Consider the following 17,472-nt stretch of genomic DNA (forward strand, 5'->3'; position numbering starts at 1 on the left):
CAGACTAGTGCAAACTGTTAACATTTATTGACTCTATGCATAAACCTAGTGGAGCAATTATGGACTTCTGTGAGAAGAAAGAACATAATTTTGTGAATTTTGTGATTCAGTAATAAGAGAAAACAAATATTACTCCACTCACTTTATGCTGTTAACCTTCTCTAAGCACTGATCAAATCTTTAATTTCAGCCAGGCTTAATAACAATTCTGAAATTTGAAAAAGAATTGCATTATTCCAAATTTTGACATTTTACATTTCAAAATAGCGACAGCTTCATAAAAATCCATGACATTTTAATGGTGTGCATTTGGTGAATAACATTTCTCCTGCTTCCTGTCCTTCCTGTTTCTTGATAATATCACTGGCATTGCTTAAAACTGCTGTACTGATCACATGCACTACCTTATGGTTCTAACCACAGAAATGAAATGCCCATTAAGGACAACCAGACCAATTACCTTAACATATTGCTTGTACCTCACTGGACAGTAAGGCTGTCAAAAGGTCTTGAATCTCACAACCTGAAGACATCTCAAAGTGCTTTCCCGCTAGTGAGAGTTATTTGACATGTGGTCACTCTTGTAACTCAAAGAAACACAGCAGTCGATTTGCACTCAGCAATATCTCACAACCCACAATCAGGTAAATCACCAGTTGATTTAATGTGCGTGGGGTTTGTCAGATAGATGTTGGCAACGACAGCCTTCATTTCTTGGGAAAAGCATGAGAGAATCCTTTTCATTCAGATTGGGCCTTGGTTTAATTGCTCCATCCAAAAGCCCAAATCCCAACAGTGGTAGCAGTCTTGCAGCCTGTAATTTTCTGAAGAGACTGAAAACTCTGTTATTGAGCCAGAGCGAGCACCATTAAAAATATCCCAGATGTAGGAGCAAACATAGTTTGATACTGGTTTATGTTTGGTCAGTTTGAGCTCTTAAAACTGAAGTCAATGCCCTCAAATAAAGAAAAAAATCTGAATATTGGTCAGAGGAGAAACCCTAAATGGATAGAGATCCACAGCAGAATCAAACTCCTCAACTGGGTCTTCATGGTTGAAAATACTTGGCTTATGAACAGAAAATCCAACTTAGAAGCAAGAGTAAGCTGATCAACTATTTGATGTGATCAGATTATGATCTCTATTTTCCTGTGTATTCCCATACCATTTTACTTCGTTGTCAGTCAAAATTATTTCTAACTCAGCCGAACAAAAAAAGATACCTCTATTTCTACTGCTGTCTAGGACAGAAGTTTCTCCAAAAAAACAATTCCTATATGTGTCCTAAACGGGAGACTCCCTAATTCTAGTCTCTCCCGTAAAGGGAAAAATCCTTTCAATATCAGCCCGGTCAAGGCCCCTCAGCAGCTTGTATGTTTCAACAAGGTCATCTCTCATTCTTTGAAACTCCAATAGATGCAGGCCTAATGTTTCCTCATAAGACAAGCCCTTCATCTGGAATCAGTCCAGTTAATCTTTTTTGCAATTATGTCCTTTCTTAGGTAAGACCACCAAGACTGCAGGTATGGTCTCAGTAATTCCCTATGCAATTGTCACAAATCTTCCTTATTTTGATATTTTCACTCCTCCAACACCAAACAACAACATATCATTTGCCTTCATAATCACGTTCTGTAACTGCGATTTGTGTACCAAGATATCCACATTCCTGTAGAGCAGAGTTCTGCAAATCGTTCTGCAAATCTCACTCCATTTAAGTAATATGGTCCTTTTCAGATTCACATTTTTCTACATTATACTGATCTTCCACATTTATTGTCCACTGCCATAAATATATATATATATATATATATATCCCTTTTCAGAATTATTATGTCCTCTTCCCAATTTATTCACCTATCTTTGTGCCATTAACAAATTCAGCAATCATACATTCAGTACTTTCATTGATATAGACTGCAAATAGTACGGGCCCCAGCACCATTCCCATATTATTAAACTACAGAGGGTTCAGTAGAGATTTATCAAGATGTTGGAAGGTTTGAGTTATAAAGAAAGGCTGGACAGAATGGGACTTTTTTCACTGGAGCATAGGAAATTGAAGGATGACCTTCAATTAACAATATCATAAGGGTCATAGTTAAGGTGAATGGCAGGTGTCTTTACCCTAGGGTGGGGGATTACAAGACCAGGGGGCATATTTTTAAGGTTAGAGGAGCCATGAGGGGCAATTTCTTTACACAGTTGGTAGTTTGTGTGTGGATTGATTTCCTGAGAAAGTAGTGGATGCAGGCAAAATTATAAGTTTTAAAAGTCATTTAGGTAAGTACATGAGTGAGGAAAGGTTTGGAGGGATATGGACCAGGAGCAGGCATGTGGGGCTAGTTTAGTTTGGGGTGATGTTCGGAACGGACTGGTTGAACCAAAGGGTCTTTTTCTATCCTGTATGACTGTATAACATCTACAGGCCCCCTTTTGTCCACTTTGTTTTCTCCTTTGTCAAAGAACTCTGAAAACAGTCAAACATGATTTGTCTTTCATAAATATATGTCGATTCTACCTGATTGAAGATTTTTGCAAGTTCTGGAATATGAATAGATTCTTACATTTTCTCCATCACGGATGTTAAGCTGACTGGCCTGTAGTTTCCTGCTTTTTGTCTTACCTGACCAATCAGATATAATTATGGCATTACACTGAGACAGTTTTAGATGATTCTGTAGAATCCTTGGAAAAATGGCCACAATTTGAAAAACTCCCAGGGGAATGTATTCTTTCACTGTCAGGGCTCACACTCAAAGAATAACTATTTTGAGTGCTTAATCCAAAAACTGCCAGCACCTGTGAAACCATATTTCAGCAAGAGTATTCTTCAGGCAGAGGAAGTGATCAAATAGGATAAAATATTTTCACGAAGGCTTTGAATCAATTAACGTGGGTCCTTTACCATATTATTAGTGCACTAGATGAAAAGCTGCAGCTGTAGTAGTCTGCATCTGTAATCATCGCAATCCACTTTTCAAATCCATGAAAAGCACAATCCACTGATGTCATGACACATTTAACAACTAAATTATTGTTAAAACTTGACTTTTAATCTTAATTTTGAATTATACATATTGTGAATTATAGCCAAAATTCATCACCTCACATTGCTAAGTAGCTTGCTACTAGCAGCAATGACAGACCTTTCTCTCTCTCTCTCTCTCTCTCTCACACACACACACACACACACACACACACACACACACACACACACACACCTGGCAACGCTGACACTATTGAAAGTTGTTGTCTATTGTTTTCTAATTCATATCAATTATTTTTTAACAGCATCTTAAACTGCCCTAGCCTAACATTTTAATTTCACACCACCCATATTGATTGCACTACGTCAAAAAAGCTGTCCTTTCAAAGATATCTTTTATTATAATTGCAGCACTTAAAGAAACTGATTGTGGAAATGCTTCATATGATATAGTTAAGGAAAAAAACTACTTTATCTCGTCTGATGTGTACAAGGAAGCCTGGTCGATTATCAACAAGAGTACATCTCTTGTAGTCAGGACATTAATGAATTCAGCATGCTCAGTCAGCCATTAAATTGATTGTGCACTGCCTATTCATTTTAACAAACGTCAAAGAGACCGAGTGAAATGTGAAATACGAAACAATTTATTGTTTCAGTTATCGTTATTCAGATTATTATAATGAATTCATTAAGAGTGTTCTTTTTAATAATTTCTATCAATGATACCAAATGCAATAATTGTCTAACCCCCGTCTTGTGACAAAGTGTTGAATGGAGGCCAGACAGTTCCTCATTTGGATAACATGAAGAAAGGAGGCAAAATAAGAGGGGGAATCACATTAGTGAACATAACTGTCTTGGGTTCCAGATAATTGGCACTGGCTGTCCTTTGTTACCTCATCCAGCTTGCATGTTACAATGAACAAGTCTAAACTGTGATAAGTCGACAGACAACAGGATCCAGTCCTTAGCCAACTGTCTAGGAGAAAGTGAGGACTGCAGATGCTGGAGATCAGAGCTGAAAATGTGTCGCTGGAAAAGCACAGCAGGTCAGGCAGCATCCAAAGAGCAAGGGGATCGACGTTTCAGGCGTAAGCCCTTCTTCTTCTTAGCCAACTGTCATCCAGAACATTCCTATTGATGATCATTGTGCCATAGAACTCACTGGACAGTGATCAAATATTGATTTGTCCTAGAGATGTGGGCATTTTTGGCCAGGTTAGCATTTACCACCCATCCTTAATTGCCCTTCAAGATGGCAGCAAGTCACATTCTTGAACTGCTGGTGTTCATGTAGTGTAGATACAGTCACAACATTGCCAAAAGTGAAGACTGCAGATGCTGGAAATCAGAGTCAAGATAGAGTGGTCAGGCAACATCCAAGGAGCAGGAAAATCGACATTTTGGGCAGGAGCCCTCTAGCAGTTTTATTTTGCACTCTTATTTTGCCTCTTTTCTTCCTTTTATCCAAATGAGGAACTGTCTGGCCTCCATTCAACACTTCGTCACAAGACAGGCGTTAGACAATCATTTCATGTGGTATCATTGATAGAAAGTATTAAAAAGAACACTCTTAATGAATTCATTATAATAATCTGAATAATTATAACATTCCTGATGAAGGGCTCCTGCCTGAAACATCAATTCTCTTGCTCCTCGGATGATGCCTGACCTGCTGTGCTTTTCCAGCACCACTTTAATCTTGACACTCACAACATTGTCAGGGGTAAATAAGCCAAAGAAAAAAGAATGCTGTTAACCTGAAGCAAAAACAGAAATTGCTAGAGAAACACAGCAAGTCTGATAACATCTGTGGAGAGAAAGTAGAGTTAATATTTCCAATCCAGTGCCCCTTCTTAAGAGACTATCAGGAAAATAGTTCCTAGATTCTGACACAGCAGCAGCTGTGACTTCAAAGGGGTCTCGAGACAGATGGTGTTCCCATTGTGCTGCCCTTGGTATTCTAGGTGGTCCATTGTAGGCCTCTTCTGCCATACATCTACTAATTTAGCACAGACCAGGGGATTACATCTGGGATCTTATCAGTGCGGGAGACAATTATACTTACCTCTAATGTCTTTCCAGCTTTAGATACACAAAGCAATCGATTCATCATTTTTAAAATGTAATCAGTTGTGTTGTGGTAAACATGACAGCCTATTTAGTCAAAGCAAGACCCCAGAAGAGGGGTGTTAGATAAATGAATAGGTAATAGCTGTATAGAACTTTAGATAAACCACATTTGCAATATTGCATATAATATTCTGATCACCAAATTGCCAGAAGACATAACGGCTTTAGATAGGGTACAAAAGAGGTTTACCAGGATGTTGCCTGGTTTAGAGGTTTTTAGCTATAAGGAGAAATAGGACAATACATGTTTATGAGAGGCTTGGATATAATGGATACTCCGAGTCTTTTTCCCAGAGTAGGAATGTCAATTACTAGCAGACATAGGTTTAGGGGAAAAGGGAAAAGTTTAAAGGCAATGTAAGAGGAAGGATTTTTACACTGAGGGTGATATGTCCTTGGAATGTTCTGCCAGGGAGATAGTAAAAACAGACACAACAGCAACATTTAAGCGATATCTTGGCAGGTGTATGAATTGGCAGAGAATAGAGGGATACAGATAGTGTAGAGGCAAATGGTTTGAAGATTCAAAAAGCATCATGGGTTGGCACAGGCTTGGTAGGCCAAAGGGCCTGTTCCTGTGCTGTACTCTTCCTTGTTCTTTATTCTTGAATACATAGACTTTTGTGTCACAATAGGCAGCTTATATGGAAAATGATAGATTGAGATTATTTTTATTGATGATCCACACAACAGAAATAAAATTGCAGTAAACAAAAGCTGTGCTGGAAATAAATGAGTCCTAAGATGGGAAATTATGCAAACTATCTATTTTAGACTGTACCACGAATATAATATATGGAGACCATTTGGTTTTATTCCTGTATTTATTTTCCCTTTTATGTTTCTCTACAGGGGGTGGTGGTGGTTGGAGTGACATCACTATCCCACCATGGTCTGGCAAATCACTGACTGAAGGAGCTGAAGGTGGTCAATCCTGCCCACAGGCCATCAAGAAGTGGGGCTGGATAACACATGGAGGTTTCGGAGGAGGAGGAGGAGCTTGTACGGCAGGGGGAGGTGGTGGAGGCTATACAGGTTGGTTATGTTTTATTATTTGCAAGTATACATTATTACAATGGAATATAATAACAGTGATGAGCAGAGTAGATTTTCTGATTGGATGTTAGTTTGGAACTGTATCATCCTGACCACTTGTTTGATCGTTTCCAGCTGAGCTGAAAATGTGTTGCTGGAAAAGCGCAGCAGGTCAGGCAGCATCCAAAGAGCAGAAGAATCGACGTTTTGGGCATGAGCCCTTCTTCAGGAATCCTGAAGAAGGGCTCATGCCTGAAACGTCGATTCTCCTGCTCTTTAGATGCTGCCTGACCTGCTGCGCTTTTCCAGCAACACATTTTCTGCTCTGATCTCCAGCATCTGCAATCCTCACTTTCTCCCCTGATCGTTTCCAAACTGACTTTGCACTTTATTGCAGCAGCATCTCTATTTATGTACCCGTCAGTCCATTTTCAACACTGCCTTGCAACATCACATTGAAGAGTCAAAAAAGAGTGGCACTGGAAAAGCACAGCAGGTCAGGCAGCATCCGAGGAGCCGTCCTGATGAAGGGCTTATGCCCAAAACGTCGACTGTCCTGCTCCTCAGATGCTACCTGACTTGCTGTGATTTTCCAGCGCCACCCTTTTTGACTCTGACTCTCCACAGCATCTGCAGTCCTCACTTACTCCAACATCACATGGAAGATGAGATCTTAGGGCAAAACATTGAACTTGAGGCTAAAACATAAAATGCTTTCAAGAAAGATTTAGATGTAATTCTCAGGGCTGAAGAGATCAAAGGATAGGGAGAAAGCAGAAACAGAGCACTGCGTTGGATCATCAGACATGATCATATTGAATGGTGGACAATAAAATGGCCAACTCCTGCTCCTGTTTTCGATGTTTCAAATTTTCAGTGATGAATAAATTTTAATTGCATGTGGCTCTTTAAGGGAAAATGGCAATACATGGGCATAGGAAATGTCTGTGCTCCTCATAAAACTTTCAGGTATTTGAATCTATATGTCAGCCTTTGTCTTTTATCAGCCTTTGTTACAAAATTACCTGGCAAAAGGTAATGACTGGCATTATGAGTGTGCATCTAGTTAATCCGACTGTGCCTAACCAAGGCATAGAGTCATGTAGCATGGAAACAGATCCTTCAGTCCAACTCATCCATGCCAACACAGTTTCCCAAACTAAACTAGTCCCACTTGCCTGTGTTTGGCCCATATCCCTCTAAACCTTCCTATTCATGTACCTGTCCGATGTCTTTTAAATGGTGTAACTGTACATACATCTACCACTTCCCCTAGCAGTTCATTTAACATACGAACTATCCTGTGTATGAGAAAAGTCACCACTCAGGTCCCTTTTAAATCTTTTTCCTCTAACCTTAAAATTATGCCCTCTAGTTTGAAAGTCCCTTTTTAAACTTCTTTTGTGCCTTGCTGTTTAGCGTAGACACAAAGGCAAGAATTGTCTTCTGCACTCTGTCAGTGAAGGATAACATTTGCTGAGTTGATACAACACTGAGCAAAAAGCAGTCTCCAGTAGCAGACAAGGGTCTTGGACACAGTCAGTCAGCCATTTAGAGAGGGCAGAATCAGTGAGGGAAGACATTGCAGGCAATAGTGAGAGGGAGCAAGGTTGTGAGGTGGATGTCTTATACCGAGCAAGTTATTCTAGAAATGGATTTTGCTAAGACGGGGCTAGAATTGGATGTGAGGGATGTCATGGGGCAGGTAATTAACGAGGTGACTTTGGTAAGATACAACAAGAAATTTCACTGGGTTTAGCAGTGAGAATCCCTCCAAAAAATCTGATACAACTCACATTTATTCAAAAAAGTAAGATTCAGCCCTGAGGCACAAACCTGAAATTATATTGATGAAAATCTATGAGGAATACTTCTAATCAGGATATCTCCAGGCAGAGGCATACCCCTTAGCGGTGACTCTCTAAAACAGATTGCACTACAGCAAACAGGCACATTTCAAGGCTGCCATCTATCACAAGGACCCTTGTAATATAGTGCTGAATCTTTCTCTATTTGCTCATTGTTTCTGCAGTGAGTCTTTAGATTTTTTTTGTTCTAAGGCCTAGTGAGAAACTCATAATGCTGCTTATCAAAAGCAGCAAAGATGGAGTGAGATGTTCCCAATCCCACTGGACTTTCCTTCTGATTCTGTTCCAAATTGTACCAGGAATTTAGAGCATGGATCAGTACTTGGGGCTATGATGTTGTGGCCATGACGGAGACTTGGGTTTCACAGAGGCAGGAATGGTTGCTTGATGTTCCAGGGTTTAGAATATTTAATAAGAACAAGGAGGGTGGAAAAAGAGGAAGGGGTGTAGCATTGCTAATCAGAGAGTGCATCACAGCTACAGAAATGAAGGTTGTTGAGGAAGGTTTGTCTAGTGGGTAGAAGTTAGGAACAGCATGGGATCAGCCAATGCATTGGGGGTTTTCTACAGACCATCTAATAGCAGTAGAGAGATTGAAGAACTCATAGGCGGGCAGATTCTGGAAAATTGCAGAAGTAGCAGGGTTGTTGTTATGAGTGATTTCAACTTTCCCAATATCGACAGGAACCTCCTAAGTGTAGATGGTTTGGATGGAGCTGTTTTTGTCAGGTGTGTTCAGGAGGGTTTCCTTACTCAGTATGTAGACAGACTGACAAGGGGAGAGATCATTTTGGACTTGATGCTTGGCAACGAGCCAGGACAGGTCTCAGATCTTGCAGTGGGAGAGCACTTTGGTGAAAGTGATCACAACTGCCTCACATTAAGCATAGCCTTGGAGTGTGAAAGGAGCAGTTACCGAGGGAAGATATTTAATTGGGGAAAAGCAAATTATGACGCTATCAGTCAGGAGTTGGGAAGTACAGACTGGGAGCAGCAGACATGTGAAGACTATTTAAGGAACAGTTGTTGAGAGTGATGCACGAATTTGTTCCTCTGAGACAGGTAAGAAGGGGTAAGATTAAGGAACCTTGGATGATAAGAAGAGATGAACTTCTTGTCAAAAGGAAGAAGACAGCTTACCTAAGGTGGAGGAAGCAAGGATCTAGCACAGCTTTAGAGGATTACAGGCTTGCTAGAAAGGAGCTCAGAAATGGACAGAGGAGAGCCAGGAGGGAGCGCAAAAAAGACTTGGCAAGAAGGATTAGGGAGAACCCAAAGGCATTTTACTCATAAATGAGGAATAAGGGAATGATCAGGGAGAAGGTAGGGCCGATCAGGGATAGCGGAGGGAACTCGTGCATGGAGTCCTAGCAGATAGAGATAGCCCTAAATGAGTTTTTTTGCTTCAGTTTTCACCAAGAAAAGGGAACTTGTTGTAAATGAAAACTTTGAGGAGCTGGGATACAGTCTTGACCAGATCAAGATTGATGAAGTTGATATGCTGGAAATTTGGTGAGCATTTGGCCAGGATCAAACCAGATTTATCCTAGGCTGCTCTGGAAAGTGAGAGAGGAGGTTGCTAAGCCGCTGGTGAGGATATTTACCTCCTTACTCTCCACAGGAGTCGTACCGGAGAATTGGAAGGAGGCGAATGTTGTTCCTCTTTTCAAGAAGGGTAATAGGGAAATCCCTGGTAATTATAGACCTGTCAGTCTTACATCTGTGGTTAGCAAAGTTTTGGAAAGAATTCTGAGGGATAGGATTTATGACTATTTGGCAAAGCATAGTGTGATTAAAGGCAGTCAGCATGGCTTTGTAAGGGGCAGGACCTGCCTCACAAATCTTATTGAGTTCTTTCAGGAGGTGTCAAGACAGGTTGATGAAGGTCAAGCAGTGGATGTGGTGTATGTGGACTTCAGCAAGGCATTTGATAAGGTTCCCCACGGTAGGTTCATCCATAAAGTTAGGAAGTATGGGATATAGGGAGATTTGGCTGTCTGGATTCAGAATTGTCTGGCTGACAGAAGGCAGAAAGTGATTGTAGATGGAAAGTATTCCGCCTGGAGGTCAGTGTTGAGTGGGATCCTGCTGGGCTGTATTCTTGGGCCTCTGCTCTTTGTAGTTTTTATAAATGTCTTGGATGAGGAGGTTAAGGGGTGGGTTAGTAAATTTGCAGTTGACATAAAGGTTGGGGGTATCATCGATAGTGTAGAGGCTGCAGCATGGCATAGACAGGATGCAGAGCTGGGCTGAGAAGTGGCAGATGGAATTCAACCTGGATAAATGTGAAGTGATGCATTTTAGAAGGTCAAACTCGAATGCTGAATACAGGATTAAAGAAAGGATTCTTGGCAGTGTGGAGGAACAGAGGGATCTAGATGTGCAAGTACATAGATCCCTCAAAGTTGCCATCCAAGTTGATAGGGTTGTTAAGAAAGCATATGGTATTTTGGCTTTCATAGACAGGGGGATTGAGTTTAAGAGCCGCAAGGTTTTGCTGCAGCTCTATACGTCTCTGGTGAGACCACACTTGGAATATTGTGTCCAGTTCTGGTCGCCCTACTATAGGAAAGATACAGAGGCTTTGAAGAGGGTGCAAAGAAGGTTTATCAGGATGCTGCCTGGACTGGAGGGCTTGCCTTATGAAGAAAGGTTGAATAAGCTCAGACTTTTCTGTCTGGGGAGAAGGAGGAAGAGAGGAGACCTGATCGAGGTGTACAAGATAATGAGTGGCATAGATAGAATCAATAGCCAGAGACTTTACCCCAGGGCAGGATTGACTGGTACGAGGGGTCATAGTGTGAAGATACTAGGAGGAAGATATAAAGGAGACGTCAGAGGTAGGTTCTTTACGCAGAGAGTTGTGAATGCATGGAATATGTTGCCAGCTGTAGTGGTGGAAGCAGAGTCATTGGGGACACATGGATGGCAGTGAGTTGAGGGATGCGTAGGTTAAGTTACTATATTTTACATTAGGATTGAACCTCATTTTGGGCCAAAGGGCCTGTTGTGTGCTATACTTTTCGATGTTCTATATTGGAATATGTGTTTTCTGTGAGGACATCAATCATTCAAGTTTTCACTGAGTAAAAACAGGGTGCTTTTGCTGAATTACACACAGTAATATGCACACAGTAGCAAATGGGTACACTGGTATTTGTGCACTTTGAGGGAAAATTTTGTTCTCAATCCATGTTCTTGCCAATCTGTACCTTCACTGTGTCACATTTTCCAGATGAAATATCAAGCTGTTGAGAGTGGGGTGGGGGGAAGCTGTGCTGGAGGCCAGTCAAAAGTAGTTAAGAGTCTTGATGATTATTCAAGCGGTTAACTTGATTGTTTTTTAAGTATTTTGGGATGTACTAATATACCTAGCAATGCAGCCTTGACAGCCCTCTGTGGTAAAGAATTCCATAGATTCACCACCTTGAGACAGAAGAAGATCCTTCTCTTCACTGTCTTAAATGAGAGACCCCCCAAACCCCAAGATTATTCCCTCTGGTCCTCAACTTTCCCACAAGGGGAACCATATTGACCTTGTCAGCCTCCTAAGAATCTTGTATGTTTCAATAAGGTCACTTCTTCTTCTGTTTTTGAAGAATAAGACCAACCCACTCAACGTCTCCCCATAAGAAAATCCTTCCTTACCCAGAATCAAATTGAGTGAGCGTTCCCTGGGCCACCCCAGAATATCTTTGTTTAAATAAGGGGACCTAAACTGTCAATAGTATTCCAGGTATGGTCTGACTAGCGCCTTGTCTCATTTTAGAAAGACATCACGGTTAATATACTCCATTGAGATGAAGGTCACATTCCATTTTCGTTCCCTACCACCTGCTGAACTTGGATTTTAGCTTTTCATGATTCATTGATATGGACTTCCAAATCCCTCTGTGCTGCAGCTTCCTGCAGTCATTCCCCAATTAAATAATATTCAGATCTTTCACTCTCCCTGCCAAAGTTCAAAACATCACATTTTCCCACATTATATTCCATCTGCCAAGGTTTTGCCCATTCACTTAACCTGTCTGTAGCCCATCGTAACTCCTTGTCTCATCCTCACCACTTGCCTTCCCACATATTTTTGTGTCATCTGCAAACTTGGTGATAATACCTTCATTTTCTTTATCCAAGTCATTAATATATATTATAAATAATTGTCCCAACATTATTCCTGTGGCAGTCAACTAGTTGGCACCCTGAAAATGTCTCTTTTCCCAACTCTCTATCTTCTATTATTTAGCCAAACCTGTAATCATGTAAATATACCACGTCCAACACCATGGGCTCTCATCATATTAAGTAACTTAATGTCCAGTGCCTCTCCCTTTGACAGGAAGCAATATAACAGTCCTATAACTTGTAGTTGGCCTACCAGAGCAGACGGTAGGAGTCAGACATGCATACTTAGCCTTTTCATTAACATTGTTTGTATGTAACCTTACCTTCAAAGAAATTATTATTTCACAAATCCTTGTCATTTGATTGATATGTTTGTATCAAGAGGAATAATCCATCTGTTGGTTGTTGTAACTTTATGAATATAATTTCAAGCAATAAATTTCTTTTGGAGGTTCTAATGTGTTCCATGATTGAAATATAGAAAATAATTTCCTGAAAAACAAGAAAATAAGAATGGGGAGCAGGATTTGACCATATGCTCCTCAAGCTTGCCCCACCAGTCAATGAAATATATTTCTTCTTTTACCACAGCTTCACTTTACTGCTCTATACCTATATCCTGTGATTCCCTTCATATTTGTGAAGTCATTGATCTCAATCTTTCATATACTCAGCCAATAAAAGAGCAAGGAGACCACTATGTCCACCCATATTAATTGCCCAGGACCTTCTTGTTACACGCCACAAAAAAAGGTTCCTATAAATATCACAAGTGACCTATCTTTACTCTATGCAGTTCACAAGAGGAACAATGACCCAACATTTTACAGAATGATCTCCACACAAATTAGAGGAAGAGTATGTGCCATCTGACATTGTACGGCCACACCTCCTTCTAATCCATCCCTGGTGACAAATGCCAGTTTGACCGGTCATTTGATGACAAGTCATGTAAATGTTGAAAGATACAATACCTTCATGATTTTAACTGTACATAGAAATGCTCAATTGAGAAACCAAGATAACTTTTCAATTCAAGAACCTTTTGCTAAAAGCATTCAGCATCTGTAGCATTTTGTTATGTACTGATGGCCGTTAATATGTGTGTGTGTGTGTGTGTGTGTGTGTATATGAAAGAGAGAGAGAGAGATCCAAGGAGCTAAAGGTCTTGCTTCTTCAGTTCTACACAGGTAATGTTGCTGAAAGTTTGTATTTTGATTTTATATTCTAGCTTTGGATTTTATTTAATTAGTAAAGCAATGTAATTTTGTAAATGAATGGAAGGAAATCAAGGGAATTGAATCCTGTCCTATTAACCACAGGTGGGAATGCAACTGAGAATAATCATCCTGAAAAAGATGGTGGCTGTGGTGTTTCTTATATTAGTCCATTGGGTGAAATCTACACCCCACCACTAGCAGGTAGGTGAGATCTGTGGACAGTTCTGCAACAGTTACATGTTTTATAGTATTTTATCATCAATTACGTGCAAGATTCAAAAGCTTAGATTTTCCACTGGGACATTATTTAAACATTGTTCAATATTCTATATTAGAATCCAGGTAATGCTGGTATTGACTAGCAATTATAGACTTGGCTAAAGTCACTTGTTCATCATCAGATGTTCCCCGGTGCATTTTCTGAGAGTATCCTCTCATACACTTTTTTTTGGGATTGTGGTGGAAGAATTCCTGTGTGCCCCTTCCATGGCCAGCAGGTTCTAGCATGGGTCTAAACCAAGGCTGCTGGCAAGGGGTAAAGACACCACTGCTGCACCATCAGATCTCCTCCTTATGAGATTCAACCTTTCTGATAAATGACTGAAGAGGCATCAAGATGCTTAACCAAAATGGAATTGAGTTGGGTGCATGTGAAAATAAGTAAGTGACCTCAGCCAGATCACGAAATAATCCAAGTGTAAATCAAATAGTTTTCTTCATAGAAAGTAAGTCATTAGGCTCAAGTTGTTTTTTGCTTGCAATGTGGACTCATTGCTTATCTTTTGCTCAATTTGTCTGATCCATTATCAGTTGATGGTTCTGTTTTCTCATCTGCGCCTGAGTCTTTAGCTTTCTATCCCCCTCTGTGCCTCCTTGTTACCAAGTCTACTCCCTGTCTTTTTGTCTCCATCTTTATCTCACACTTTGTTTCTTTTTTCTGTCTGTTCCTCTCTCTACACAGTGACAGAAAGCCACGGGGAGGTTGAAATTGTGCTGCATTTAAATTGCAGCCACTGTGAACATAATGACTGTGTATTTGACCATATGAAAGAAGAACTCATCTGTTTGTGTGAATCAGGAAAAATATTGGCTTCTGACAGTGTTACCTGCATTTGTGAGTATCAGCTTTGAGGCAGTTGTTTTTTTTTTCCCAATCCCTTTTCAGATTTATCCTGAATAACATATATGTAAACATCATCATTATCAAAAACACTTCAACTTATTTTCTGGAACTCATGGCACTCATGTTACTCTTTGCTGTGGCATACAAATTGCTGCTGAATGCTGATGTTTCTTAGATGTGAAACACTGAGCAGAGCATTGACCCACACAGTCGCACTGAAGACTGAGTGCAGCTCAGAATGACTCAGAGAGTTGTGAAGAACTCTGCAATCAATAGCACTAAGTACTTGCGAAAAGATTCATTAAATAGGGCTAGGATGAAAACATGGAAGACAAGCATTAAATGAAAATAAATAATTTATTGCTCTCCGAGGAGTTTTCTTATCATCTTTCTTCTTTGCTAGTACCCCCGGAGGGGCACCTGCCACTCTCCCTTGTGCTTTCGGTCGTGTTGTCGGTTGTGGTAGCGGCCTTGCTTCTCGCCTTCTCAGGAATCATGATTGGTGAGTTGGAACATGGTTTGTATTGAAATATGAAAGGACCCCTTTTTTCTCATCTACCAAGTTAAATCCTTTCTATCCATGTTTCATTACGAGCTACCTAGGCTTGTGAAATCGCATCGGAATCCAGTGAATGGCAGATTTGTTCCGAGAAAGCTCTGTGTCCCCTCCTCTACTGACAAGCGGGTGCTTTCGATCTCTTGCAAGCACTTGCCACTTTTCGATGTTTCTTGCTGTTTGTAGCTGAATTACAGCTGCCCTTTAAGGTTGCCTTTAAATGCTAGCAGACACCTACTCAAGGAAGCAGGAAGAAAGAGGCAAGGGAGATCAGCAAAAAGAAAATAATGTGGTTCTAGCTGCCAAGATCCCATTTACCCACATGAGAATCTAACTAAAGTTTCAGATCTGATGGCAGAGGAATGGTATAGAAAAGGGACCTAAGATATTAACTGTATTTTAGATAGCAGCTAAAATTGAGTTTTTTTCAGCACTTTTGACTTTTACTTCATTTATAACCATGCCATATTATGAGTTGATGCATTCTTCTTTAAGTATGGTAACTAAAGTATCATAGATAATTGCATTAAATGCTCTTTATTGTAGTATATCGCCTCAAACACCAAGAACTGCAAGCCATGCAGATGGAACTGCAAAGTCCTGATTACAAGCTCAGCAAGCTGCGAACTTCAACCATCATGACCGACTACAATCCGAACTACTGCTTTGCTGGAAAAACTACTTCCATCAGTGATCTCAAAGAAGTTTCCCGCAAAAACATTGTCCTCATACGGTGAGTCAGAGAAAAGCTAAAGCCTTGAATGTGGGTTACATTATTTTTACTTCATATTTTCAAAGTTGCTCAGTTTCACTGCCTGAACTATTGAATATTTCTAGCGTTCTCTGTTTACATTTCAGATTTTCAGCGTCCACGATATTTTGCTTCTGTTTTTAAAATACGCTAAACATGAAGCTGGGAGGAGCAGTATTGCTGGCCATTTGTGTCTCATCCTAATATAGCTGAGATCTGCTTTGACCCTTATAGTTATCCCAGTGATTCATCAAAGGCAGAATTTCACTTGCACGCTGAATGATTTCTCAGGCAGAGAGGTCTGTAAGATTTTTCCTGTTTCTGATCCCCCATCACTGGCATGGCTGCCATTTTCTGACCTGTGGTTTGTGCCTCCTTCGGCAGCCTCCTTTTCTGATCATATATCCCCAGCCCCTGCCAATTACTGCTTCACTCCAGGCACCCCTGACTTGTGTGACAACACTCTCGCTTCCCCAGGGCCTCCTCTCCTGGCTCTGGTCAGAATACACTCCATGTCTTGTCCCACATCCACTCATCTGTGGTCCCCAACATATCTGTAACTCACTGCCAGACTCTTCTGTGTCAGGGTTGCAATGTAATCCCAGGAGTGGTCCCTGCTCCTGTTGGCATTCCTCCGTCAATGAACCCTTGGATGTTGGACTTCATTTTCACATGGGGATGTTAAATGATCTTTGAGGGGACAGAACATATCCATCATCTGAAAACTCCTGCTTCAGATTGGTTAATCTTTGTAGTTCTCTTGATCAATGAAGTCCAAGATCCAATACAAAAAGAGCTGCAAGCCTTCCTCTTTATGTCATTGTAACAATTTGAAATCCCAAATTAACTACACCTTAATTTCCTGGTCTATGTAGTGCAGGTATTGAGGGAAGTGGAACTTTAAGGTAGGTCCTCATTTTTTAATACTGTACTCATTTCTAAACACCAATAGGTCAGTAGTTGAAGGGCATAATATTTGCAAAATATTCTAAAGAACAGAAAAAAAAGAAAGGAAATGTATTTTTAACCTCATTTGATTATTAGGTCATGGAATGCGTTGCCAGAGACAATGTGGGAATAGAATCTGTAGCACCTTTAAAACAAAACCAATAAATATTTGTAACATGAAAAAGAAATTGCACAGACATGGGTGAAAAGCACAGTGATGAGCCAAGATGGCTTCCCTTTTCAGAAAGCTCACTGCTGTAGGCAGCATGGTGGCTCTGTGGTTAGCGATGCTGCTTCACAGTGCCAGAGACCTGGGTTTGATTCCATGGCTCAGGTGTGTGTGTGGGTTTCCTCTGAGTTCTCCATTTTCCTCCCAAAGTCCAAAGATGTGCAGGTTAGATGGATTGGCCATGGGAAATTGCCTACACTGTTCAGGGATGTGCAGGCTAATTGGATTGGCCATGGGTTATAGGGATAAGGCAGGGAGGTGGGTCTGGAAGGGATGTTGATGGGCTGACTGGCCTGACCCCACACTATAGGGATTCAATGTATGATAGGTAGACCAAAGTGTTTATGCATTTTTTACTCGAAGATTTTAACCTACTGCGAATCCTCTTACAAGGATGCCTTCCTTGAAGAAGCTCTCTTCCTCCCTCTACAAGGATCTTAGCCTGCTTGGCTCTCTCTCTTATTCCTGATGAAGGGCTTATGCTCGAAACGTCGA

General features: G+C 40.7%; 1 protein-coding gene across 1 annotated transcript in view; it reads left to right on the plus strand.

Moving 5' to 3' along the window:
* Positions 1-17,472, plus strand: part of LOC132819381 (ALK tyrosine kinase receptor-like) — a 332,695-nt gene that overhangs the window by 200,171 nt on the left and 115,052 nt on the right. The window contains exons 7-11 of the mRNA XM_060830863.1: positions 5,978-6,160; positions 13,473-13,571; positions 14,332-14,484; positions 14,897-14,995; positions 15,596-15,782. Of these exons, the coding sequence (XP_060686846.1) occupies positions 5,978-6,160; positions 13,473-13,571; positions 14,332-14,484; positions 14,897-14,995; positions 15,596-15,782 (721 nt within the window). The remainder of the gene's footprint in view (positions 1-5,977; positions 6,161-13,472; positions 13,572-14,331; positions 14,485-14,896; positions 14,996-15,595; positions 15,783-17,472) is intronic.

The sequence above is a fragment of the Hemiscyllium ocellatum genome, chromosome 10, assembly GCF_020745735.1.
Source record: "Hemiscyllium ocellatum isolate sHemOce1 chromosome 10, sHemOce1.pat.X.cur, whole genome shotgun sequence".
Lineage (NCBI taxonomy): Eukaryota > Metazoa > Chordata > Chondrichthyes > Orectolobiformes > Hemiscylliidae > Hemiscyllium > Hemiscyllium ocellatum.